The sequence below is a fragment of the Stegodyphus dumicola genome, chromosome 2 (genome assembly GCF_044657685.1).
Source record: "Stegodyphus dumicola isolate Sdum_Otavi_A_Nest chromosome 2, ASM4465768v1".
Classification (NCBI taxonomy): Eukaryota; Metazoa; Arthropoda; class Arachnida; order Araneae; family Eresidae; genus Stegodyphus; species Stegodyphus dumicola.
The window spans coordinates 276602166-276629982 of NC_140769.1; the positions used below are offsets into that span (position 1 = coordinate 276602166).

Genomic DNA, 27817 nt, shown 5'->3' on the forward strand with positions numbered 1-27817 from the left:
GGAGAATTGTGCTCAACTCATTCAATGAGTGTCGTCTGGTTGAACTTGGGACTCGGCATTAGTTTGATCTGCAAGTTTGAAGTAATAAATCTGTGACTTACAATCTTGTTCTTCAACTTTTTGTAGAGCGTTACGTAATTTATCTAGGCAGCTATGTGTAAGTACATGATTAAATTTTTATCTCAGTCGCAGTATTTATGAATAACATGCAGGAGTTTTTCTTGATTGCCGTTCTGTGTACGCTTCCTGCTTTCAGTTAAAATATTATTTACGATTTTCTGATAATTCTGCTTAGATCAATTGAATACTGCGAAATTATGAGTGCCAAAGATTCTGTTTTTGATATTATTGAGCATTGGTTTAACCCGTACTGTAAGTTTATTATTTAAAACTACGCATATTTAATATTTTAGTCAATTTTTAAAATATCGGTAAATTCAATCTAAGAAAGGCCTTCTTCGATATGATTGGCAATTAACGTAACATACTCTGATTTAATATTATTGTTTAATTATTCTGACTAAAAGTATATGATATATAGAGTTAATTTGCTGCAATGGTTTGTTAACTGAATGTAAGTTTAGACTGTGTATGTAAATTTATTGATAATAATAAATTATTGTTGCTTTTCAAAATCTTTCTTTATAACTTCATTCCTCCCTCCTTTTTCCCTTGATAATAAGAAATTATCACAGCTGAATAAAATTTAGAAATATAATCAGTGTTTGCTTTCTAATTCAGTTTTGTGCTCTAAATGTTTTACGTTACCATATTCTGAATTCTGCGAAACTGAAAGTAATATCATATAATTGTGTAGTTTGAACTAATCATAGTATTGTAATGCAAATATTAAGGGAGAGTTAAAGCTACTATTTTGATATGTGCCCTTATATACTAAAATGCTTGTATGCCTTTTAAAGATTGAGAGTGAAAAATGAAATAGAAATTTTTTTTTTTTTTTTTTTTTTTTTGAGAAGAGTTAGTCCCAAAGCTTGAGTTACTGCATTCCTTTTCAACCAATTTCTAATTTTGTAAGTAATTTAATTATAATATCATACATTGAATTTATGCTAATTCTAGAGAAGTAAAGTAGCTGTGTTATTGAAATATTCAAGTATGAATGTAATCAAAGTTTTTACTATATTTAACATTTATGCTCTCGCATGTAAAAATTAAGTTAATTTTTTTTTTCATTATTTTGCAGCAACAATTTTGATTATAAATTTTTTTGCTATGCTCTTGGGAAAAGTGTGGAATCACCCACTGCTTGGCGCATTTTTAAGAATTGCACGAACTCGTTATCCATGTACACATCGACCTATTTTCACTTAACATCAGAGAATTGCACAAGCTCAGCATTGTGCACTCCCTTGACTTTGTCCATATACACATTGATCTATTTTCACTTAAAAAGTCAAAGAAAATTGACAAAAATCCAATTCTTCTTACTCTCGTGAAAAGCGGCAAACAAAAGGCGCAAAATAAGTGGGTGGTTCTGCACATCACCTATGCTGTTTCTTAATATGTAATATTCAAGTTTACCTTACAGGAATATGGGCAAAAATAAATACAGAGGTGATGCATGCCTAAAACTTTAGATTAATTTTTACGTCAGAAGTTAAGAATAGAAATAAAATTTGTGCATCACATTCTCATTTTTGTCTTCTGAGGAGATATTTATTAATTAAAAAATACAACTTATATCTTGGCAACATATAATTTTAGTTACAGGTATTTATACAACTGTTTGCTTCTCACACTTTTTAGCATTATAATTTAATTTTTAAAAGGACAATTCATGATTATCCACTAACGTTAGTGGGAAAAAAGGAGCAAAATTAAGGATTCTATAAATAAATTTCAGCATCACAGGATTCTATAAATAAATTTCAACTAAATGTACCAATAAAAGAAATTTGAAAAGGTTCATATTTTAATGGTTTTGTTTGTCAGTTATCAGTAGAGATAATCAAAAGATATAAGGGAAAATATATTTGGGGGAAATATATTTCAAGATACCCCCTGGTATCTGGGAGAAAATATATTTTAGGGTACCCCCTGACGAAAATTGGCGATTTTTTTTTTTTTTTTTTCCTGCCATTCTTGTTTATGTTCAACGTCCTCTCGAATAAAACAGTGCCCAAAACATAATATGATTATATATAACTAAAACATAAAAAAAATATATTCTCAATAAACTTCACTTTAAATTAAAATAGGCTAATCTTTGGAATATGGTAACAGGTAGTTTGGCAACATTTTGATAAGGTAATAAAGGTTACTAGCTAGAACTTTAGCAGTGTACATGGATAAAGTCAAGAGTGTGCGCAATGCCATTTTTGTGCAATTCTGGGATTTTTTTTAAGTGAAAATAGGTCGACGTTTACATGGATGATACCGTGTATGTGCAAATCTTAAAAACGGGGCAAGCAGTGGGCAATTCTGCACTTTCTCCCAATTTCGCATCTAATCTTCGTTATGATTAAGCACTTTTGTTCCATAAAAGTTCTAGCATAAGCGTAATTCGGCTAGCAGATTGTTGGAAAAAAATGTTGAGTTAAAAAAAAAAAAAAAAAATTCCTTTACTTTGTGAAAACAAAATGGCGTCCAAAACAAAACTAGCAGGTTGCTGTAGCAGGGTTGGTTGCCAAATTTTAGCCAAAAAATCACTAAGTTACCATAATCCAAAGATTAACCTTAAAATAAAACAAGGAAATAACATAAAAATGAAAATACATGTCATCTAATCTGCGCAGTACAAAAAAGTAATATCGACTTGCCTTATTTAGAATTCTCTGTGTCTTTGGTGTACCACATGCAGAAGTCCTTAACAGCATCCAAAAATTGTTTAAAATTATCTGAACTAGAATCTGTATACTGTCATTGCTACATAAATTCATAGAAGTAAAAATAAAAAATATCCTCCATACTGCCAGAGGCATTTCTTTCAAAAATCTGTTTTTATTACACTCCCACGTACCTTCCATAGTGTTGATATGAGTGCCGGTTTCGAAGTCCTTAAATCTCACTGCATAATTTACTGAGGTCATTTAAATCTTCATTTACCCACCAGTAAATCAATTTTTTCTTTCCCATTCATTCCAAAGCTTACAGAAACTCTAGTTTAATGGCACCACCATATGACCCGTCTGAACAAATATCCCAGATAACAATGAAGAAACCTCACTATTGCAGAAGGTGAACAACATAAGGTCACAATAAGTGCTCTAAAATGCACAGCGTGCATGTTCGCCTTCTAAAATTTGAATCCTCATCTCCATGGCCTGAAAACAAAAGCATCTCACACTGTTGGTTGGCAGTCTGACGGTGTGTTAAAGAATAAGCTTTTGTCTTTAGGATATTGTTTCAGTCCCCAAACATGTCCGATAAATATTAAAAAAAAAAAAAAAAAAAAAATTTAAGAGGAAATTAATTTCTTTAGAAGTACAGATACAAATCTTGGACTGTCTTTTAAAAGGAGAAAAGACATCTCACATTGGAAAAAGTTTTAATTGGAATGAAGAAACAGTCCAGACTATTAAGAAATAAGAAGTGCAGTTGCTGCAGGATCTTCGACATCCGCAAAACGTGCAGTTTTTCCCCCAGGGACGCCAACAATTGAGAAGATGGAAAAGGCTCTTGGCATTTGGATTTATGATAGCTGCCAAAAAAGACTTTCGTTGGTTGATAATATCATTAAACAAAAAGCACTCAAAATTTTCAAGCACTTTGAAGAACATGGAGAACTCTGTCAACCTAGAATTTCCGGTAAGTAAAGGTTGGTTCAAAAATTTCAAAAAGCGTTTCGCAATTCATAGCATAGGAATTCAAGGAGAATCTGCATTGGCTGATTATGAAGGTGCTATGATGTTTCCTGAAAAATTTCAAAATATTGTTACCTTTTTTTCTTTTCTGACACCAGTTGTTACGTTATTTCCTTCCTTCACGTTCGTACGGATTTGGAGTGAATAATGACGACACTACTTAATGAAATATCAAAACACACTTTATTTAGCCAATATTAATCAAGACAGCTCCAAAACACTTTTAACAGTCGTCAAAAAACTACGATACACTCACTGACACAATCAGCGACACAGCCTTCATGCTATCAGGTTATAACAGTGGAGACAGCTTCACTGCAATGCACCGGAGTACAGCTCCCGACTCTCCTCGGTCTTTCTCGGAACTCCACGTACTCTCAAGACTCTCCACGCTACTACTCGTGACGCACTCGACGACACACAGAGCACATAACATAACAACATAGCATAACAATAGGGGCGCTTCCTTCTTATGAAAAGAAGGAAAAGAGTTTAGACAATGTTGCCTATTACTCTTCCGCCATTTGATCATTTAAATCAAGGGATTTAAATGGTAACTCCCGTAAAAGGTAAGTAATAAATAAATAGATAAGATCCCAAACTGACACCAAATCTATAGTATCAGCAAAATATCCCATCTCTAAGTTCAAGGTGTCGGTTGGATCGTGAAAACTTCCCTATTGGATGGAAAACCGATTCAATCCCTCCCAAACCACCAAACGCAAATTTTTGACCAAACAAGAGTGCGATGGAGAGTCAAATAAATAAATAAATAAGGAGGGCAGAGGTGCATTCTCAAGCCAAATGGCCAGGTAGTGTATAAAGATCTGATATCTATTTTCAAATTATATTCCAAAACACAGCTATGAGAGGGAAATCCCTGCATAGTTTCTTTTCAAGAAAAAAAAAAAAAAAAAAGAACTCATAGGGCATTTCAATGCTTGTTTCTTGTGGTTTCAAATTCACCTTACCTGTAGGTGTTTAGTATACATCAGAAACCCTATTATGCCAGAGAGCCCTTTGTATAGAAGGGCTTGATCAAAGGTAATATAGGGAAACCCAAGGAATTTGTTTCTAGGGACAGAAAACACCGAACATCGTCCCAGAAAGTGAAAAGGTGTTTCCTCTTCTTCTCCACAAGCTGGGTAGAGAGGAGATTCGACAAGACCACATTTGTGGAGATGCTTAGCTAGATAAGCATGTCCAGTAACAATTTGAATTACCTGGCGTAAGTTAGTTCTACTGAGGTGTATGAGTTTACCTGAAAAGTTAAGTGTACTGAGCACCAATTTAGAATGAGCACAGTCTGGTAGTTTAGACCATATATCATCATGTTTGTTCTTTATCCAGCTTCTTACTTCTTTTTTAACAGTTTGATATGAAACTGGGTAAAATGGTTCTGGGCCAGACATGGGTAGTTGCGAAGCATCTGTAGCTACTTTATCAGCTAGTTCATTTCCAGCAAAATCACAAACTAATGGTAAACTAATGGTAACTAACTAACCAGACTAAACTAATGGTATTATGGGCCTGAGCCAGAGAATTGAGATCTTGTGTACAGTTCAAAACACAGTTTTGTAACTTGACACAATTAGCCAGGGCAAGGATGGCTGATTGGCTGTCAGAGAGAATATATATATGCTTATCAACTGTATTTTTAGCTAATTGCTCCCTGGCGACCATATTGATCGCCAGAACCTCGGCTTGGAAAACAGTTGTTAATTTACCAAAGTATAGATGAAATCTAATGAAATCTTCTTCAGATCCCTTGGTTCTTATAATAGCTCCAGCTCCAGTGAAGTTGGATTTTGATCCATCTGTGTAACATTCAATTGATCCTGTTGGAATTAGGTCAATTAGAGATTCTATCTCATTCCTTTTTGGTATATGAGTTGAGAATAGTTTATCTGGAACTATTGTTTTAGTAATTGCATCTTTGGGCATATATATTATAGGGATCTCATTGTCCAAGTCCAGACATATGTCAATGTGGCTTTTCAGGTGGCTTTTATGACCAAAACCTGTCCTTTGGCACCATGTGCCATTTTTATTCAATCTATACATGGCTTTAATTGCTTCTCCGCTCAAGAATAATTTCAAGGGTGGAATTTGCAGTAAAAATTCTAATGCAGCAGTAGGGGTACTATTTAAAGCCCCACTAATGCTTAGGCAAGCAAGTCTTTGCACCTTTTGTAAAATGTTTAAATATGTGCTTTTGTTAATAACATTGATCCAGACCACGCATCCATAAGAAAGCATTGGCCGAACTATGGCAGTATAAATCCATAGAGTAGATTTTGGGTTAAGGCCCCATCGTTTACCAACGATTCGCCTACAAAGTACTAGAACATTTGTGGCTGTTTGTGCCTTTTCTTTTATATGGGTGATCCATGTAAGTTTACTGTCCAGGTAACATCCTAGGTATTTAACGCATTCCTTACGTCTGATAATCTGGTTACCCAGATATAAATCTGCCAGTTTCCATTTCCTTCTCCGCGTGAAAACTATGACCTCAGATTTTTCAGCAGAGAAAGAAAGGCCATTTGTATCACCCCAGTGTGAAACTTTATTTAAGATCTGCTGAGCTTGATTATGTAGGGTTCCGATATCGAAACCCTGTAATAACACAATAAGGTCATCTGCATAAGCCTGTGACATGCCCAGGGTCCTCCCGTAGAAGTACTAAGAATGAGTCGAATACCAGGTTCCACAGGAACGGAGAAAGAATACCACCCTGCGGACACCCTTTAGTAATATCTCTCTTTACTTCATAGTCAGTGAGACTAACACAGATATTCCTGTTTTTAATCATGAAGATGACCCATCTAGTTATCATAGGGTGAATATGACTTCCAGTAAGGGCCTTATGTATTTTCTCGAAACCGATGTTATCAAAGGCTCCTACAATATCCAGTAGAATCCCATTGGCAAAGTGTCCATCTATAATTGTTTTTTCTATTCTCCACACGAGTTGGTGTAAGGCCGACTCAGTGGAGAAGCCAGGCCTAAAACCATGTTAGTCTAAGCCAAAGGTATGGTTCAGATTATTATCTGACTGGAGGTGCCAGAAAATCAGTCGCTCCAACAGCTTAAGCTGGAAGGATGTTAGCGTGATCATTCTAAAAGAGTTTGGTTTCTCATATGTATCTTTTCCTGGTTTAGGAAGAAACACACCTCGTGAAGTTCTCCAAACCTTAGAAACATATCCTAAAATCAAACTGGATTCGAATATGTCCACGAGAATGTGGCCAAAAATATCCCAGCCTTTCTGAAGCAGAATTGGGTAAATGCCATCGTTCCCTGGAGATTTAAAGGGAAGAAATACATCAAGGGCCGCTTTAGCCTTTTCAAAATTCACAACTGTCTTAGCAAAATCCAGATCTAATGGATTATGAAGTAGTTCCAATGGATTTTCCTGGGGGTCAGAGGTAACACTTTTGTCCCCCAAATGAAAATTCAACATGGTCGAAAGTGTATCCAAAGGGTTTATAGTATAACTGCCATCAGGTCGCATAACCGATGAGAGTTGAGATTCCTGAGATCTTTTAAGAATCTTATATACTCTGGCAGTCTCATGGTAGGACAGAACATCTGTGCAGAACGATCTCCATGAGTTGTATTTAGTTTTCCTGATTTCACTTTTAAATTTCCTTTGTAGAATTTTGAAGTTAGACCAGTTAACTTCAGATTTATTTCTGACTGCTTTCCTGTGAGCTCTCCGAACCTCTAGGCGGAGGCTTTCAAGCTCCTTGGTCCACCAAACTCTCTTGCTAGGAGAGTACTTCCTTCATTTGAGAGGGCATGATGCATGATAAGATTCAATAATGATATTTCTCAAATTGTTTGCTTGAGTATCAAGCTCCTCAACTGTACAATTATTGTCTAAAACCTGAAGGTTAATGACATTAGAAACCAGGAAGTCCTTATAAAGGTCCCAATTTGTGTTTTTAATGTTTCTGAAATATTCAGCTGGAATTTCATCTCTAATACAAAATTGTATAAGGCGATGGTCAGAAAGTGAGGGATTGTCACTTACATGCCAATTCTCAATAAGGTTATAAATATCAGAAGAAGTTAATGTGAGGTCAATGACTTCTTCTCTTCTTCTGTTAACAAAGGTGGGGCGATTTCCCCTGTTTACCCAAGTTAGGTTGGTATTCATTATAAGTTCCATGAGTTTTTCTCCTCTGGGATTAGTATCAGAACTGCCCTATGACAGGTGGTGAGCGTTAACATCACCACCAATAACCATAGGAATATTGTTTATTTTACAGAAACTCACAAGATCTATAAATTCTTGCGGAATGTTAAGGTCATAAGCCATGTAAACCGAGCAAAAACAAATGTTTCCTCTCAGTGAACTGTTTATGTCTTTAATTAAAATAGCAGTTAAGTCCTCTGATGTAAATTGGGATAATTTCATAGCCTTTATATTTTTAGAAATGTAAATGCTAGTTCTAGGTCTTTTATCAGGTCCCTCTGTCGAAAAGAAGTGAGCGTTCACGGGCCTACCAAGGATTTTACCCTTGTACACCGAAGGTTCTTGAATTAAGGCAACAAAAGTGCCTTGCTTACCTAATTGAGCAGCTAAATTGTATGAAGCTGCTCTGCTATGTTGCAGGTTTAACTGACTAACCTTAACCATTAAAACTGGTTAAATGAGAGAAAAGAACTTACCCTGAAGGATTTTAGGAGAGACTTAGTTAAAAGCCGCATTCTTAGCATACTACTTCAAAGGAAGTAGTGACAGGGGAAAACTATTCAGATGTCTTCTCCAGAGCCTCCAAAGAAAGCTCTGGTTCCGACTCCTTTTCGGTCTCCCTTTCTTCCGTCAACTGTTTCTTCGGAGGATCCTTGGGCGGAGGAATTGATTTCTCCTGTTGCGTTGGTTCCTTCAGCTGTACACAGCCACGGGCACCACAAAAAAGTTTGAAATTCTGGGCCTCCAGATAATCCATAAGCTCATGTTCCACTCCCAGCACCAAGGTATTACCTCCGTCTACAGTGATAACTGCCTTGATGGCGATCTTCTTAACATCCAGGCCCTTGTTACAGGCATCAAGGAGCTTGATGTTATCTTTTGGTGACCTGTTACCAGGAAACCAAGCGAAAAACCTCTTCATGGGGGTCTGTCCCCGGGAGCCATGCCATGATAACTGGGATGGTTTTCTTCAGGGCCAGATAGATCATTAATTAAAGTCTTTAGGACGTCCGCAGTCTCCTGGTCCTCACATGCAATGTTGAGGCCATTCGGCTGCAGGACTGTCTTGTGGACCCTGCAGGTGGCTATAGAGCCATCGATAATTCGGTCATCAGTTATAGAGGTGATGAAATCTGAATCCACCGATGTTATGTCTCTGGAGTCATCCTTGCAGACGATTCGCAGAGTGATTGCCTTTCTTGCAGCTTGACTATATAGCCGTCGTTTCTTGAGGGCCATTTCCGGGGTGTCACCAGCAATGCGTTCTCTCTTACGAGACTCTTCATTGCTTCGATGGTTCTTCCTCACCAGTTTGGAGGTCGCTCCAGAGATCCCAGCTTTATCTGTTTTCTCCTTTGCTCCCTTCTTCCCAGAGATCGAGATCCCTTCCATGGCCCTCTCTAGCCGTTTCCACTCTTTCTGGCGTTGCCTTTTTTCTCTTCTTTTATTTACAACCTCCGTCATTGGTGACTGATCATCCGCTTGCGCATCTGGCACAGTAATTCTGACAGAGGAGTCAGTATCCATCCCCACTGGGTTTAAGGCGTCCGTGTCCGAAGGCACATTCACCCTTTCACCAGTGGTTCTGGCACACAGAGCACAGCTCCCGACTCTTTGGTTCAGTCATTCCCGGAGCTCAACATACTCTCTCGACGAGGCACTAACTGTGATACAGTCCTCAGTGAACTCGATGATCCGTTCGGCACTCGCTGCCCAGCTGTCAACTCGATCGACTCAAGGCACCCACTTACCGACTGTGGACCAGCAGGGTTTATATAGCTTTCGACTTGTGTTCGAGAACATTCTGAGCTAAACCGGTAAGAATTCTTTCCAGAAGGTTCTCCATCCGTCATGCCATATCGCCAATTTTCTTGCCAAATGTGGCAACCTTGCCTTCCTTTGCTATTTTATGGCAACCCTAAATCTGCTTTGCGGGAAGCCATTTCACATTTATTTGTTTACTTTATTAAACATTTCTTTCAATTTAAGTTGTTTGGGTTTTTTTTTGTGCTAATACTTTCTCTTTAATTCTATAAACAGACATAATTTCTCGTTCAGTTACAGAGTTCCACTGTTCAAGTCCTGTAATTGCTGTGTCAAGAATACCGACTAACTTGTCAATTGAAATTTTTTCGTTTTCCAATAATCTCTCTGTCACTTTCTTCACTATCGGAAGTGCGCATGGGTAAACGCTTTACTGGCTTTACGCACATGCGTAGCGAGTGTGCGCGTTACGCGCATGCGTAAGTTTGTGGCTTTAAGGTCCAGATTGTCGATCATTCTGGATTATGAATGTCCGGATTATGGACTTTGTACTGTAGTTGACCATGGGAAAAGCATGACTTTTCCAAATGCACCCCTGCTACTTGTAATGTTTTCCCTTGAGCTTTGTTAATATTAACAGCAAAACTAAGTTTGATTGGAAACTGCAGTCTTTTAAAGTGGAATGGTAGGTCAGTGGGGATTATTGGGATTCGAAGTATGATAACACTTCCCCTTTTCCTACACCTGTTAAAGTAGTGGCACCGCTTATGTTCTGCCCTAATTGTGTGATCCAAAGCCTCGTTCCATTACACAGTCGAAATGCATCTATATTTTGCATAAACATAACTGGTACATTTAGTTTCAATTGAAGTTTATATGAGGGTACACCTGATAGCTCTAGTGAATTTAAAAACTCAACAGGATATGAAGTGCTGTATTCTGTATCCATGATTGTATCTATTGACAAATACTCTTTTTTTTTTTTTTTTTCCTCCCTGCCCCTCTTTTAAAATGTTAATGTTGATTTTGTTTATGATTTCATTTGTCGGTGCTAGAATTGCTCTTGCACATAACCAGTGATCACTATTTAAATTTTGATGCAAGTGCGGTTAAACTTTAGCAATAAGCTCCACATCATTTTCTATCAAGTTACAAAATTCCTCTGAAAGTAAAATAGAACCTTCAGCATCGGTGTCCAAACATCCATCGCCGATTTTCAGTAGTGTCTCTGTGCAATTACCTGAATCTACATCAGTATGAAGATACACTCTCATATTTGTCTTAAGACAGAATTTTTCAACTTTTGCCCATAAACTTGATGATTTAAGACAGGCTTTGAATTCATCTGTAGGTGTACCTCTCTGAATTACCGGCAGAATTTGTCGGAAATCACCAGCCAATAAAACTACCATTCCTCCTATAATATCTGTGCTGTCTCACAAATCCTGAAGAGTTCGGTTTAACGCTTCTATAGCTTTTTTGTGAGACATCGTACTTTCATACCACACTAAAAGCTTACATTGTCATAGCATCCTATTTCGAGAGCTATTTTTACTGAAATTGTAGATGGGCGAATCATCCTGTGCAAGATTCAACAACAATTTTAAAATGGAATGTGCACTGACGACCGCCGTTCAAAATTGTAGTAGGTATACCAGAAGAAGCCACAGCACTGCTATTTTCTGGTCTTTTCTGACGGACATTAATAATAAATTTAGCAAAAACGTTTTCCCAGATCTTCCAGGAGCGCCGAGAAAGAAAAATGCACCATTTCGGGATTCTATTTTACGTAACACCTGATGGAACACGTAACTTTGTATTGGAAGTAATTGAGGGACTAATTCTGTCACTTTCTGCTGCAATGCAATGAAATTGTAATCGAATTCTTGAGCAATTTCATCATTAAAGTAATTTTTGTCTGATCGTCGTGGACTAAGAATTCCAAAATCTTGAAGCTTCTTCCCCATCAGTGTGAAAATCTTGTTTTCAATTATAATCAGTGCTTCATTATAGATGTGCTCATTGAAATTCATATGTGCATGTATTCGCTGCAATCGCCGCAAAATATCTTCCACCATGTCCTTCTTGTACTTATCCCATACAGTTTGAGGTTTAGTAAGGCCGCAAGATGATATAAAGGTTCCGTAAATTTCCCTAATTTTATCTGGTGATCGACATTGTCCAGCTTCTTCCATAGTTTCATTCAAATGGTTATCATTCTCTAATGTTCCCTGAGCTTCACATGCTTTTCTATAAGTTCGACAGCTAGTTGGGCCTTGAACATGACGCAATAAAATGCGCAGACAAAAGCATTCAAAACTCGTTATGTGGACAGTGTAGACCCGACCAAGAGCGTCTGATGATTTAACCCCTGGTTAGTTTTCAACAGGCGAACCTTGAATGCGACATTGCCATTATTTTTTTGAGTTGTTTGGTGTATAATAATGGGGAACTTCGGAATACGATAATCTTTTCGCAAAAGTATCTGTCTGGCAAAGCTGGAAAAAAGCGTTCAATGTGGTTTTAGGAGGAGATAAAATTTCTTGAAAATTATTCTCATTAAAAATAACACGCTGTCCATTTTCTAAATGTGTGGCAAGATGTGTAACAGTCCAACCAAGGAGCCGCCACGTCGCCTCATTACTACTGACATATCGCCCTACTTGATAGGTTTGTATTTCATTCAGAGGCTGCAACACACCTTCATTATGTAGATTGAAGATCGCCTGATCGCTCCCTTTATTGATATATTTACAAATACATTTAATACCACGAACAGAGTTGCAGGTTTCAACATTAATGTGAGCATTAAATAATTTACATAGAACAGGTGAATATGGCACAACCCAGCTATTATCAAAAGTCTTGACTATCCCACTGCAAGTTTGAATGGTAACTCTTCTACCACCATCTTCGGGTGCTTTTCATGTGTATAAAGGGTAGCCCTTATCGTTGTGCACTGTTTCCTTTAGTAGCTCCCGAGGGAACTTTTCAAACATTTCCCATTTTTCATGCAAGGTGATGCTAGATTGTGACCATGAATCATGTTTTTGATTACCATCTCGTGCAAATTCTTATCTAGTTCTGGATACGGGATTACGGCGCTTATAATGTTATCTATTTGGTTGAAACGCAGCTTTTGTTTTAACCAAATAAGAATGTGCACATGTGGCAGAACTTGTTTCTGCCATTCAATGGAGTACATGTGGCACTGGATGTTTCCAAATACTTTTCCTTTTGTTATTACATTAATGATCTTTTGAACGTTTAAACGAAACACGCAGGCAACTATATCATGTCGATCAGTGGCTCTTTGTCCGAGCAATAAGCTCTTCTGTTATTTCTTTCCATGAAGGATTGCAGATAGAAGTTACAAATAGATCAGTCCTACCATAAGTGCGTACGTAGGCGAAAGCGTCTTGTGTGTATTCATGCAGATAGCGGGGACTATTCACAAAAGCGGAGTGAAGCCCTTGCGTAAGTTGTTAGGGTTAATATTACCATCTATGCAAATTGCATCTTGTAGGTGAATGTAATTTTCATTTCGTAGTTGTGTCTGGTTTAAAGAAATGTAACAAAGGCATTCGCTCTCTACTTTGATGTACGTATCTAATAAGAATTGATGAAAGAGCTGCTTTGACCCCGCGGAAGGAGGTCGAAATCATTCTCTCGAAGCATCATGTGATAGGCATAAAAATCCATGCAGGAAACTTTTTTATTGAGATTTGGCTGGTTTGTTGTTGGATTAATCTGTGAAATATGAAAATAGTATCCCAATCACCCTTTACTAAAAATTAATGGGTACTGCAAAGCATAGTAAAATTTATGAGTATCTGCTACACGTATCAGTGTGTTATCATGTGCTCGTAATACTATATCTCGTGGAGAGCATGGGTCACCAGTAACCAAGATAGCAACTTCATTAATTGTCAGTGCATTATAGTTCTTCTCATGTTCACTACGTGGAGTTGGATCAGCAGGAATGACGACTTTGTAATCGTCTCGAGGCCAGTTTTCTATTGCAATTTTGAAGGTATTTATCAAAACGTTATGGTCATGTAACATTCTTTGAATTTTCAATACTATATTTCTTTCAACTCAGTCAATGTACTGACAATGACGGCTTACTTCATTTTCTTCTTGACCCATAAAATAAACTGCAAAAATTTATGCGGTTCATTATCTGTTAGAAACAGCGAACCAATTCGATGATATATATGGCCTTGTACGTAAAAGTAGGTGAAAACTTGAGCATTCTTATCTCTTTGTCTACTCCAAAATATGTCATTTGAAGCAAGAGTTGTACTTTCTGATTTTACTTAAAATATGCTTTGATTCATCTGTATCATATAAATATAGAGTTTTCACCGGCTCTTCTGGTTCACCAAGTAAAGAAAGCAAAACTTTACCATTGGAACAGCACATTCCTGCAGTTTCATCTTTTCATTTTAAAGCATCATGAAATAGGCATTTTTTACTCATCGAATCAATAACAATTAATGGATGATTATGATAATCAATTAAAGGATCGTATTGAAGTCCAGAATCATTAAATATGGACCAATTGTTATGCATGAAATTTCGGCGGTGTTCACTTTGCATTTCTGCCTGAACGATTCTTCTCGCCTGCAATTGTTATGGGGTATTTCTCACTTTAACCCCTTAACTGCTGCAGGCGTATATATACGCTTTGCTCAGCTGATACATTAACTGCCACAGGCATATGTATATATATACGCCCTTCCAAACTACTATCATTGACTTCGCACTGCTACACATAAAATTATTCTCAAAGCTTTGGTCTGCAACACCACAATGACCTTGACAAAGTATGCGAAGGAGGATACTATTTCAGAGAAGTGTGGGGAGAAATTGGAGAGAGGGGTGTGTCTAAAGCGATGAAAGTAATGACTGCGTGGTATTGGCTGGTGTTGTTTGAGTAAAACGTATTTTTTTAAATTTTGTGTCCTCCATTTTCGTTTACTTTTTGTAGTAGGTTCCAGGAATAAAGAAAGATATAACGGATGTTTCAAATCCATTTATCTTTTTTGAATTATTTTCTGATGAACTGCTTGTGCTTGATATACTGAAACTAACCATTTTGTAGACGAGTATATGAACTAACACCTTGCAAACGAAAAATCAAGAACAAAATCAGGGCATTCAACCAGTTCAGAAGAGATATATGTTTTTTAGGCATACTGATTTCACAAGGTATAACACTGAAACCTGATATTACACGTTACTGGTCTAAAATTGAATTGATCGAAACTCCATTTTAGGGATCTTTTTTATTATAAAAACATTGTTTTTATTATACTTACATATTTTTTATTATACTTTTACTCAAAAAATTAAATTTTGTCCATTCATGTTTTCTTTTATTCTTTATTTTGTGAAAGTAAACAGTTTTTAGAAAGTAAAACTTGCACTTATTTTTCCCCTAATGCATTGCATAACTACGTGCACCTGTGTGAAAAACCGTGGCACTGGGAAAGGAATCTTGTATGTTTTCTGCGGCAGTTAAGGGGTTAATAACTGCCTGTTGCTGAGCTTGTTCTTCCAAGTGAATCTGTGTCTGAAGAGGTGTTTCAATAGCTCTCAAAGCAGTTTCTTATTCCGAAAGTATAGTCCGAAAGTTCCAAAGTATGTTAACTAAAATCCTAATTTATAGAAATATTGTTTTAATAACTGCAGAGGTAAGGGAGGTATAGGTAAAATAGTAATTAAAATAATGAAGGCCATTTTAAAAGGCATATATTTTAAAATAATCACATTTTATTGCATTGTTTATTTTCCATATTAAAATATTTACATTCTTCTTTTCAGTGAATGAAAATGTTCAGCATGTGTTACCTTGGGCTGTAAGTGCTGCAGCTCTCAGTTATGCATTGTATGCAACTATTGTATTGGTAAAAAAGAAGGGACGTGTAAATAAGAAAGTGCAGCTAGGTACTGATAAGGTTGTTCATTCTGTAGATATTGAAGATATTGGAAAGAAGTCTGTATTCTGCAGGTGCTGGAAGTCAGAAAAGGTATTTTAAATGTCATATGCATAATTTTTTCAATGATTATTAGTTAGTGTTATTTGAAACTGAAATTCTGTTGAACAGTCAGACTTGCAGAAAACTGAGTAAATACAATTTTTTCACATTATTACTGTTGTTATTATTTTATTTATCAAATATGGATTAGAAATCAGTTCTGTTCCAAAATTTTGCATTTATCAGCTACATTTTTTATCAATAATTTTTGTACCTTTCATACAGATCAAGTTTTGAATAATGTTGTATGTACAGTTTTCTTCCGTATTAGTAACTAGCGACCCACTTCGGCTTCGCACGGGTATAAAATATATAGCCTATGTAACTCACTGAAAAACGTATAAGATATGTATTCTATTAAGTTCTACATATAACGTCACAACAAAAGATACATATTCTATTAAGTTCTTTTTCTGAACTTACATACCTCACCTTAAATTACGATTTTTGAAAATAATTTCTCTAATATTAAATTGATTTAACTCTTAAATTTTAACCAAGATCTTAATAGAAAATTCCAATCCATAAATTATGGTTTTATTTAATCTAATCTTATCTAACCTTATGTACTTATTACTATAAGTGCGATTTAAAAATTAACCTTAGAATAGAATATCATTTATATTTTAAAACTACTATCATACAATTATGTATCGTAACTTACTTATAATAACTGATATGTTTTTATTAAGTATATTGTAATTTTCCTCACTAGAGAGCTCTGATAATAAACGCGTCCGATCACTGCTAAATTCAAAGTGCTATAGGGAGAACCGTGGCCTCCGACGCGCTATTTATAGGCACGCTCCCGCCACCTGGTACCACCGCAAACGCTGCATCCCGCAATTTTTAAATCTGTAGACCTTTTCAGTGTGTACAATACTTAGTACATTATTTTGATAAATCTTGTAGGGTTCAGCCTGTGTTTGCAATGTAAGTGGGAAAAATGTAATTATTTACGACATCACATTAGAAACCTAAAAAAATAACAGTATTTCTCCACTATTTAATGGATGTTATTATACATATAAACCTTCCTCTTCAATCACTCTAAAAAAAACCGCATCAAAATCCATTGCGTAGTTTAAAAGATTTAAGCATACATAGGTATATAGGGACAGAGAAAGCAACTTTGTTTTATACTATGTAGTGATTACAATTCTCTAACAAATCGAGTAAGCAAATGTGTGAATCTCTGCTAAGATGCTGGTGTTATACATACTAAGCTCATTCATCTCATATCTTAAAATAACATCAAAAAAGTTTGCCGAATGCAAACCGTAAAACTAGATCATAATAATAAGGCTTATAACTTCCTATTGATTGTACTACTGGAATCTTAAAATTCACAGTTTTAAATATATAAAAATAATATCTTACCTGTTTTTCAAAATAAGTCTTTTTAGGATTCCATTTTAAATTGTTTTACAAATTGCTGCCATCTTCACTCCAAAATAAAGAATAATTAATTTAGCTATTTTGATATTTTTCACTGTTTTCAAACATTGAGTTAGTATTTTTGTGTGTTAATAGTTTGTACAAACTTTGTGAATAAACATGCCAGAAGTCTTTAAATTTAACCAAAAGTCAACATTTTTTTCTATTTCCAAACAGTAGCAGTTTTTCCAGGTGAAGATATCCTGAGCAAATCTGAATGCCTTCATCAGTTTCCATCCCAAATATATAGGGAATGTTTTTTAAAAAAAATGGTAACGCTAATGTGATATATCAGCTGAGTGCATCCATGTCTCGCATTTTCATTTCTTTCTCTTCACCTTTTCTAATATGAGATCCTCTGTGAAGAAAAATTAATATTTTTTGAAACTGCCAATTGAAAAATACAAAAATTCAACATTACATAAATTTTAAATATAGGATTCCGAAAAAGAATATTAAATTAAAAATGCATGTAATGGATTATTTGGATCATCATATCTAATACAGTCAAAAGTCGTTAATTTGGACACCCATAATTCGGAATGATCTATAATCCGGACCTCAAAACTAAAAACTTTCTGCGCATGCGCCGTGTTGACACATGCGCATAGGCGTTTACTCGTGCGCGTAAGACCTTTTACGACTGCGCATGTGAGTGGGCGCAAGTGCAGAATACGTTTTCGCGTGTGCGTTTTATGTATAATGGACGTATAAGCTAAAATTATATAATTATCTATTTCAGTTAATGTTGATGATTGCATTGTTCCTTAATTTTCGAATTGGTTCCGGCTTATTATTTTTTGCAGACTGTAAGAGCAATTTTATAAAAGTAAGGTTAAACTTTCGATTATATCAAATAGAATTTCCGATATATATTTGTTAATATGTAAAGGATCTAAAGCGAAAGTATGTTTTGAAATCCGAAATCTGTTTATCAATTTCACGTAGCTCGGCGGGGGGAACGTTGCGGCGGGCCACGTAATGAATTGGAAGTTGATCTGTCAGCACTATCCTTATCTTCAGCGCAGATGTTTTTATTTTATTTGGCTTATAATTCCTTACCAAATGTAGTATTTCATCTCGATATGCTCCCTCTTTGATATGATTTAAAACAAGTTCCTTGTCATTATAATTCGCTTCCGATACCGAAGAAAAGTGACAGAGGTTATTGAAAACGAAAAAATTTCGATTGACAAATTAGTCGGTGTTCTCGACACAGCAATTATAGGACTTGAACAGCGGAACTTTGTAACTGAACAGGAAATTATGTCTGTTCAATAGAATTAAAGAGAAAGTATTATCACATGAAACGAAGCAAAACTTAAACAACTTACATTGAAAGAAATGTTTAATAAAGTAAACAAATAAATATTAAGCTTTTTCTTTTTACAAATTTTGATACCCTTTAGGTCATAATTGTTCTTTATTTCATAAATTACGGTTTCATATTTTTAATTTTAGAATTTCTGCATGCCATCTTACGAAATTTAAACTGATGATCTATAATCCAGAATTGTCGAAGTCCCGACGAGTCCGGATTAACGACTTTTGACTGTATAGTGTATAATTGAATAATTAAGCCCTAGATGGCAATGAAACTCCTAGGATGGCCATATAATGTTGCACATGACATAATTTCATCAGTTTAGTAGAACTAGATAAATCAGTGAACCTGTAAAAATTTTAGGGTTGTTTAGAGGTAATTAAGTACCTCTTTCAACTAGTTATCCTGTGAGAAAAAAAAAAAAGAGAGGTATGTTAAAATGTAAAATATTAACCTTATTTTCTCACTTCTTGTGAGTTAACTTAAAATGATACAACACAAAAACCTAAATTTCCTTGACTTTATAGTTACTAACTGAAACATGTAATGTAACACATGTAATGTTTAATGATTTATTTTTCATGTAAACAACACTGTAACTAGCTATAACACCAGTGCTCCTTCTGAAAGCTGCAAATATTAACTGAATTGGGCATATCAGCGTTAAGTTCACACTTACCAAACCCATGCCGAATCTCTGGTGTTCACTTTTAACCCTTTGTTGCATACAAATAATCTAGAGAAGTTAAATGAAAATGTTTGTATTTTTTCAAGCAGTACAATTCACTCTTTTCGACAGATCTTTATCTACCCACTCCACAGTTTTCTCAAACTGACATTTAAAATAAAATGTCTAAAATTACTACCATTATGAATAAAATATGGCAGTATAAGAAAATGTAAGCAATATTATATGATGTTTACTATGAGAAATGGTACTAACTTGGAAACAGAAGCCCATTTTCCAAATAGCAATGCTTTACTTGGTGATGCTATATAGCCATCTATGATTGACAGTTGAAAGTTCTAATAATATAGAATGAATAAACACAAGAATGGAATCTGTTAAGCCATTTACAGAAGAATAAACAAATTTAAACTTTTGTCTACTAGAGAGGACATGATGCAACAAAGGATTAATTTAACAGTGGCTTCTATTAGGCCAGACACATGGTAGCAGCCAAGATCTCTGTTAAAAGTCATATAGGTTACCATTCTTCCTTTCATTTTAAACTATGCCTCTTGCCATAAAATCTCCATAAACCTTTGCATTGTGTTATGAAATGGGGCATAAAGATAAGACTCAAGAATAAATCTTACCTGTTAGTTAAATGAAATGTCATAAACCAATTAATATTTAAAGGTGATGAAAATTTTAGAGATTTTATTCAAAGAAAGAAACTTGAATAGTTGTCTTTAAGATTCTTTATTTAAAATGTTTTCAAAATTTGATAAAATATTGATAAGGGAATAAAAGGAAAATATGAGACTTTAACAATTCATCAAAAGTTGAGTATTATTAATCTGCTAGAAAAAATAAGAATACAAATGTTGTACTGTTAAATATAAAATGATAAAATATAGAAAACTATAAGAGTTGAAAAATAATGAATATTCTTAGTGTAGGAATGATTTAATTAAAAAAGAAAGGAATTCACTTCTTGGTATTCAAAGATGAATCTGAAAATTTGAAATAGATAATAAAACAAATTCCAAATTTGGACTTCCAGATGCTCATATTTGAGTGGAAACATACATTATTCAAAATTAGTTGACTCTAGGTACAGTTGTTTTATCACAATGTGAGAAACATACATACATTTAGGCAGATTCTTCATTATTTAATTTCTTTAAATATAATAGAGGGCGATATTTGGTGGCAACAATTTGAAAAATGAACCCACATTTAAAGTGAACCAATGCAAAATGCCAAAACGAAATTAATAACCCTTCTAGGCAAATTGCCTCTTTGGACCCCCCCCCCTCTCAAAAAATTGTGTCTAAAAATCTATTAAATTTATCAGTTGTGTTGGTGTCTAAAATTAAATATTTACATTGTTATCTGATACCTGTTATCCCTTCTGCTGTTCAAGGGCTTCTGCTGCATTAAAAGAACGTAAATTCTCTTTTGACATGCCAGTTGACCCCAAAATCTGTATTCTTAAAGTATGAGTAAGGTCATACAAGAGAAGTTATATGTAATATTGCTGCTTAATAAAATGAGGCTGTAAAATTATTATGTGTTAATTGTGTATATATATGTTGATTATCTGAAACAATAAATTAATATGACGACCCTATCTAATTATCAATCTCCTCTGATATTTTGCAAAAGTAATTGAAATGAGTAGGAAAGAATTATTTTAATTATAACTTTTTTTTTCATGGATTAAAGCTATGTCAAAATGTAATATGATGAAAATCATGTTATTGTTTGAATTCTTTGTGTATTTCTGTGAGAAATTTTGATTTTTTCCCTCCATTCTTGTTAGCTAAATGTTTTAATATCTTAACTCCATAATCATGTTTAATATCAACATATATATACACACTTAACACATAATAGTTTTACAGCCTCATTTTATTAAGCAGCAATATTACATATAACTTCTCTTGTGTGACCTTACTCATACTTTAAGAATACAGATTTTGTGGTCAACTGGCATGTCAAAAGAGAATTTAGATTCTTTTAATGCTATTCCCTTGAACAGCAGAAGGGATAACAGGTATCAGATAACAATGTAAATATTTAATTTTAAGTGCTGGAGCCCTATGTTATGCCATTAGGAACACATTAAAAAATTGCTATGAACAAAATATAAATAATTAAAACAATAAGTTATGAGCAATTAAAATTAAATAAAATATAAAATACATTATGAATTGTTATAAAATAATTTATAAATAAATAAATAAGCAATTAAATAGTGTATAATAAATCTATTATAAAAATTAAATCAGTAAAACAAATGTGATTTGAGAAAATAAATAATAAGTTGATTACGAAGGATAAGTAAATACAGTTTTCTGAATTCAATTTCTTCACAATTGTGATATATGCTTTTAACCCTCTGAGCGGCCAGAATTTTAGCTAAGAAAGCACAAACTTCCCAAAACTACTATGAGAACAAATTTTTTATTTGATTTTAATGTAAAAACTTTCCTGGTATTTCATACCTGAATTTTTTATTAAGGCATATATCAAAAGAATTTGATATATGCCTTAATTTCTTTGACATATTTTAATATGTATGTATATATACATTCTTACAGATATCACAAAAAATATTCTAGCATCAAGGCCGTATTCTCTAAGCATCAAGGCCGTATATATACAGCCTTGATGCTTAGAGGGTTAATTCATTTATTCCTGAATGAATATTGATCTTTATCTATGTGAATAAAAATATTTATCCTAAATAACTTTTTCTAGAGAAACGTAAAAACTAATAGTTAAATCTAAAGTTTAATCAAAATATTAAATTGTATCACTTCACGCAAGCTATATATCTAACATTAAATTTCATCCAAAAGAACTTTCATAAGTTTAGATTTTAAGTAATGAACTTTAAGTTCTGACACAATTATTTTCGCATACATAAGTCCAAGATTTAAAACAAATGCATCCGTTTCTAGAACTTCTGTTAAACCTGAAAATTTAGATCCTTGAATCTCTTTTTCACATCTTTTGAACAACTAGAGAAATATAATTTTGTAATGCTAAATAATAATGCCATACAGCTTTCACAGACAGAAAATTTGAAGTTACCGGATTATCAACCAAGTTTAACCCTTTGCAGCACAGTGTGTCCAGTGTGGACACACCTAAAAATTTCCTTCTGTATCCACAGAAAAATTGAATGAAAAAGGATTTATAGGTTACTCTGAACCTTCTTTATTTTTAGTAGATGGCAGCTCAACAGAAACCAGTCCATATATTTTAGCCATGTTTATTTTTTTTAAGACCCTCATTTTTTATATATATATATATTTTTTTTTTTTTTTTTTTTTTTTTTTTAAGGTATAAAAGGAATTGTGTGAAAAGAAATTTCTGTTATATTTTTTGGCTGTATGCTAATCTCCTTATTCTATATTAGTTTTAAATTTTAACTCTTAACTAAAATCAAATGGCGAACCGTAGGTGTGCCCAAATTGGGCTCACCGATAATCTAGGACAACTGAGAGTCTGTATTCTTTGTTTCTCCGCATCTCATCAGTAAGTTCATTGACAACAATACTCGTTTCAGCACTCTTTTTCGAAGCTCTATTCAATTAGTGTGCCACTTTGTGCACACCCAAAGAATTAAAACGATAAGTGCTATCTTCACAGAATTTTGCTTGTGTACTCCTCTAGGCCTAATTAGACTGCCTGCCTTTTTCTTTTTTTTTCTTTTTTCTTTTTTTTTTTTTTTTTTTTTTTTTGCCCCCTCAAAATTCTGACTTTAAAAGGTAGCTTGCCGGAAAGGGTTAAGGAGCATTTGGTTATGCCCAGCATATTCATTCAGCTCTCATTGATGTTATTTCTTAATTTATCTGAATTATGATGAATTTATCTGAATTATGATTTTTCTTAATGTCATGATCGAGCTTATTATTTTTTGCAGACTGTTATTATTACGGCAATTTTATAAAAAACTAAGCTTGAACTTTCGATTATGTCGAAAAGAGTTTCCAATTCTGGAGCTGCCAAAGGATCTACAAAGCGAAACCATGTATCGATGTCCATTAAACAAAATGTGCAATTGCTGCAAAAAAGGGATAAAGCCATATCCGTCTCAAAATTATGCGAGGAGTATGGCATTGGAAAGTCAACTGTATGTGACATAAGAAAAAGGAACTTTTTGAATTTTTTATGAAAGCAACTTAAACACTTACATTGAAAGAAATGTTTAATAAAGTAAACAAATAAGTATTAAGCTTTTTTTTTTTTTTGTAAATTTTGATACCTTTTAAATCATAATTGTTCTTTATTTCATAAATTACGATTTTATATTTTCAATTGTATCATTTCTACATGCCATCTTACCAGATTTAAATTGATGATCTAATATCCGGAAAAATTCCAAATACGGAATCGCCGAAGTCCCGACGAGTCCGGATTTCGGACTTTGTACTGTATATACCCGGCTCAGTGAGCTCAGTGTTTTTATTCGTATATGATGCTTAATTGCACATTTGTTACTTTAAAAGTGGTTGAATTATGTTGTTGTTATGTTCCATTTAAGGTTTTTATGCCTTTAACCACTTCCCATACTTAGCAATTATCCTAAATAACTTTTTCTAGAGAAACGTAAAAACTAATAGTTAAATCTAAAGTTTAATCAAAATATTAAATTGTATCACTTCACGCAAGCTATATATCTAACATTAAATTTCATCCAAAAGAACTTTCATAAGTTTAGATTTTAAGTAATGAACTTTAAGTTCTGACACAATTATTTTCGCATACATAAGTCCAAGATTTAAAACAAATGCATCCGTTTCTAGAACTTCTGTTAAACCTGAAAATTTAGATCCTTGAATCTCTTTTTCACATCTTTTGAACAACTAGAGAAATATAATTTTGTAATGCTAAATAATAATGCCATACAGCTTTCACAGACAGAAAATTTGAAGTTACCGGATTATCAACCAAGTTTAACCCTTTGCAGCACAGTGTGTCCAGTGTGGACACACCTAAAAATTTCCTTCTGTATCCACAGAAAAATTGAATGAAAAAGGATTTATAGGTTACTCTGAACCTTCTTTATTTTTAGTAGATGGCAGCTCAACAGAAACCAGTCCATATATTTTAGCCATGTTTATTTTTTTTAAGACCCTCATTTTTTATTTTTTTTTTTTTTTTTTTTTTTTTTTTTTAGGTATAAAAGGAATTGTGTGAAAAGAAATTTCTGTTATTTTTTTTGGCTGTATGCTAATCTCCTTATTCTATATTAGTTTTAAATTTTTACCTTGAACTCTTAACTAAAATCAAATGGCGAACCGTAGGTGTGCCCAAATCGGGCTCACCGATAATCTAGGACAACTGAGAGTCTGTATTCTTTGTTTCTCCGCATCTCATCAGTAAGTTCATTGACTACAATACTCGTTTCAGCACTCTTTTTCGAAGCTGTATTCAATTAGTGTGCCACTTTGTGCACACCCAAAGAATTAAAACGATAAGTGCTATCTTCACAGAATTTTGCTTGTGTACTCCTCTAGGCCTAATTAGACTGCCTGCCTTTTTCTTTTTCTTTTTCTTTTTTTTTTTTCCCTCAAAATTCTGACTTTAAAAGGTAGCTTGCCGGAAAGGGTTAAGGAGCATTTGGTTATGCCCAGCATATTCATTCAGCTCTCATTGATGTTATTTCTTAATTTATCTGAATTATGATGAATTTATCTGAATTATGATTTTTCTTAATGTCATGATCGAGCTTATTATTTTTTGCAGACTGTTATTATTACGGCAATTTTATAAAAAACTAAGCTTGAACTTTCGATTATGTCGAAAAGAGTTTCCAATTCTGGAGCTGCCAAAGGATCTACAAAGCGAAACCATGTATCGATGTCCATTAAACAAAATGTGCAATTGCTGCAAAAAAGGGATAAAGCCATATCCGTCTCAAAATTATGCGAGGAGTATGGCATTGGAAAGTCAACTGTATGTGACATAAGAAAAAGGAACTTTTTGAATTTTTTATGAAAGCAACTTAAACACTTACATTGAAAGAAATGTTTAATAAAGTAAACAAATAAGTATTAAGCTTTTTTTTTGTAAATTTTGATACCTTTTAAATCATAATTGTTCTTTATTTCATAAATTACGATTTTATATTTTCAATTGTATCATTTCTACATGCCATCTTACCAGATTTAAATTGATGATCTAATATCCGGAAAAATTCCAAATACGGAATCGCCGAAGTCCCGACGAGTTCGGATTTCGGACTTTGTACTGTATATACCCGGCTCAGTGAGCTCAGTGTTTTTATTCGTATATGATGCTTAATTGCACATTTGTTACTTTAAAAGTGATTGAATTATGTTGTTGTTATGTTCCATTTAAGGTTTTTATGCCTTTAACCACTTCCCATACTTAGCAATAGCACTTTTTTTATATTCTGGAGCGGCGCTCGGGCAACATTTTTTTTTTTTAGTCTAATACGCTGATTTGCCCGAATTTTTTGCTTGTTTAGCATGTAATATTTCTAACAGATGTCGCTAGTAATCTAGTAAAGTTAGAATTGCAAAACAACTGGTTTCAAAGTTAGGTTTTACTGAATTCTTTTATGCAAGTAAAGGCGCGAAATTTCATTTCACTAGCTCGGTGTTCCAGCTACTGTGAATACTATTTCTTTTAAATTTGGAGCTTAAATAAAAGAAGAAATGAATGATAATGAGCAGCTTATAACTGAAGATAACTCTGATATTGACTCAGATAGTGAATCTGAAATTTCACTAAATGATTCTGGAAGTAATGACAGTTTGTTGTCTGACTTCTCTAGTGATGAAGAAACGGAAAGTATAGATAATCTAACGCAAATTCGGAACTTTTGTGAACTTGATATTAATAATCCTTCTTTCTTGATATTAATAATTCTTCTTTGGAATCGAGCAGATATGTAATAACAATAAAACATTTTAAATTCTGACATCTGTTTTTGTAAAGTGTTCTTTCCAGTTCTCTTACTTGTTCGAAAAAAGCCAACTTTAAGGGAAAATGTGCTTTTTACGATGAAAATAAAAATTAGCTTAAATCAATAAATTCAACACTTGTAATAGTTTTGACTGCTGATTTGGGTTTATATAATGAATTTTTTCATAAAAGTGTTTATCAAAAATATGCTTTTTTTTTTTTTTTTTTTTTTTTTTTTTTTTTTTTTTTTTTGTCATACTATGATGGAAAAAAGAAACTGTTAATTGGTTAATTAATCTGCATGCGAAAGTTGTACAGTTATCAATAGTTTAAAAGGGGTGCTGCTAAGCCTGGCAAAGCCGCCATTTTGAAACAGTAGAATAGTGAATTAAATAAGCTTCTGCATCAACTTCTGTGTTGTTTCTCGAGTGGTAGCAAAATTAAACTTTCAGCTTTGTGTACCAAAACATTTGTCTTCCTGCCCACTGTCTGAATTGCTTATTTTTGCGTAGAAACTCTATTTTAACTGTAAAATTATTTTTAATAGTTTTTTAAATGTATTTGGTATTTTATGTTTCTCTGTATTTTACAATTTTTAATGTTGTTTTTGAGATTTTATGTATTTTTGCTTTGCCACGAGGTGAGAACTGAATTAATTGAATGAAAAATATATCTCTAATATAATTTGAGGAAATAAGTTTAAATGAAATGTAGCAAAAAATGTATATACGTTAACAGGTTATACATGGAAGTCCATGTAGTTCAATTTTGTTTTTATAACTGAAACAACTGTGTGCTGATTTCCTCCAATTCCTTGACCCCCCTTTTTTTTCTTTTTCTTTTTTATTGGGGGGGGCTAATTTATGAGTTAACAGTAATCAGTTTTGAGTTATGGTAATGTCATTATTATGCATAGACAATTATGTCAATATTTTCATAAATAAGCCTTTAGGAAATTAAAAATATGTTGATAATTTCATAATTCAGTCATAAAGTATGTTTGTGATGTCTGAATTGAATCTGACAGTATTATAAAATACTGTCTGCTTCCATCAATTACTATTCCTATAAAGTCCCTTGGCTACTATTTCTAACCTGGCAGGATAGGTTAGCTTCATGGGTGTTTTTTGTGGTTTCTTCATGTGCAACACGATTAAAAGACATTTTACGTTGTAAATTCCTTATGAAGGCATCCTAATCCTTAAGCAGATAACCTTTCTGTGTGTTTTTGTGTTAAATTAAATAAACATTATATTGTTATTATAATTGCTTTTTTTATCTATTAGTGTATTAACTGTGTGTGTTATCATTGGTAAAATAAATCATTTTTCCTTTTCCCTCAGTTTCCATATTGTGATGGCAGTCATAATAAACACAATGAAGAAACTGGTGACAATTTGGGTCCTTTAATTGTGAAGCAGAAAGATTCTTAAATGTTTAACTTTTTTTTCCATGTATTATTAGAATATTTCATACTTAACATAACATTTTGGTATGTTGAAAATGATTTCTGTAAAGATCTTTGTAACATTAAAAAATGAAAAATGTATGTTGTAAATAAATTTTTCAAATTGGTATTTTCTTTAAATAAATCTATTTAATGTGGAA

At 33.7% G+C, this 27817-nt stretch overlaps 1 protein-coding gene across 2 annotated transcripts; it reads left to right on the plus strand.

The window, feature by feature from the left end:
• On the plus strand, positions 1–27817 carry Cisd2 (CDGSH iron sulfur domain 2). Of its 2 annotated transcripts, none has more exons than XM_085812184.1 (3): positions 1–157; positions 15619–15824; positions 27553–27817. In XM_085812184.1, exons 1-3 carry the CDS (start codon positions 154–156, stop codon positions 27640–27642), a joined length of 300 nt encoding a protein of 99 aa, XP_085668310.1. In that variant the 5' UTR covers positions 1–153; the 3' UTR covers positions 27643–27817. The 2 variants fall into 2 exon arrangements, with proteins under 2 accessions (XP_085668310.1, XP_085668309.1); XM_085812183.1 differs by lacking the exon at positions 1–157 and adding an exon at positions 197–372.

Bases quoted from the DNA above. Each gene is read 5' to 3' on its own strand.
- Cisd2 (XM_085812183.1), top strand. From the start codon at position 318: ATGAGTGCCAAAGATTCTGTTTTTGATATTATTGAGCATTGGTTTAAC. The intron at 373-15,618 runs GTAAGTTTATTA...TCTTCTTTTCAG, and splicing joins GCATTGGTTTAACCCGTACT to TGAATGAAAATGTTCAGCAT. The intron at 15,825-27,552 runs GTATTTTAAATG...CTTTTCCCTCAG, and splicing joins GGTGCTGGAAGTCAGAAAAG to TTTCCATATTGTGATGGCAG.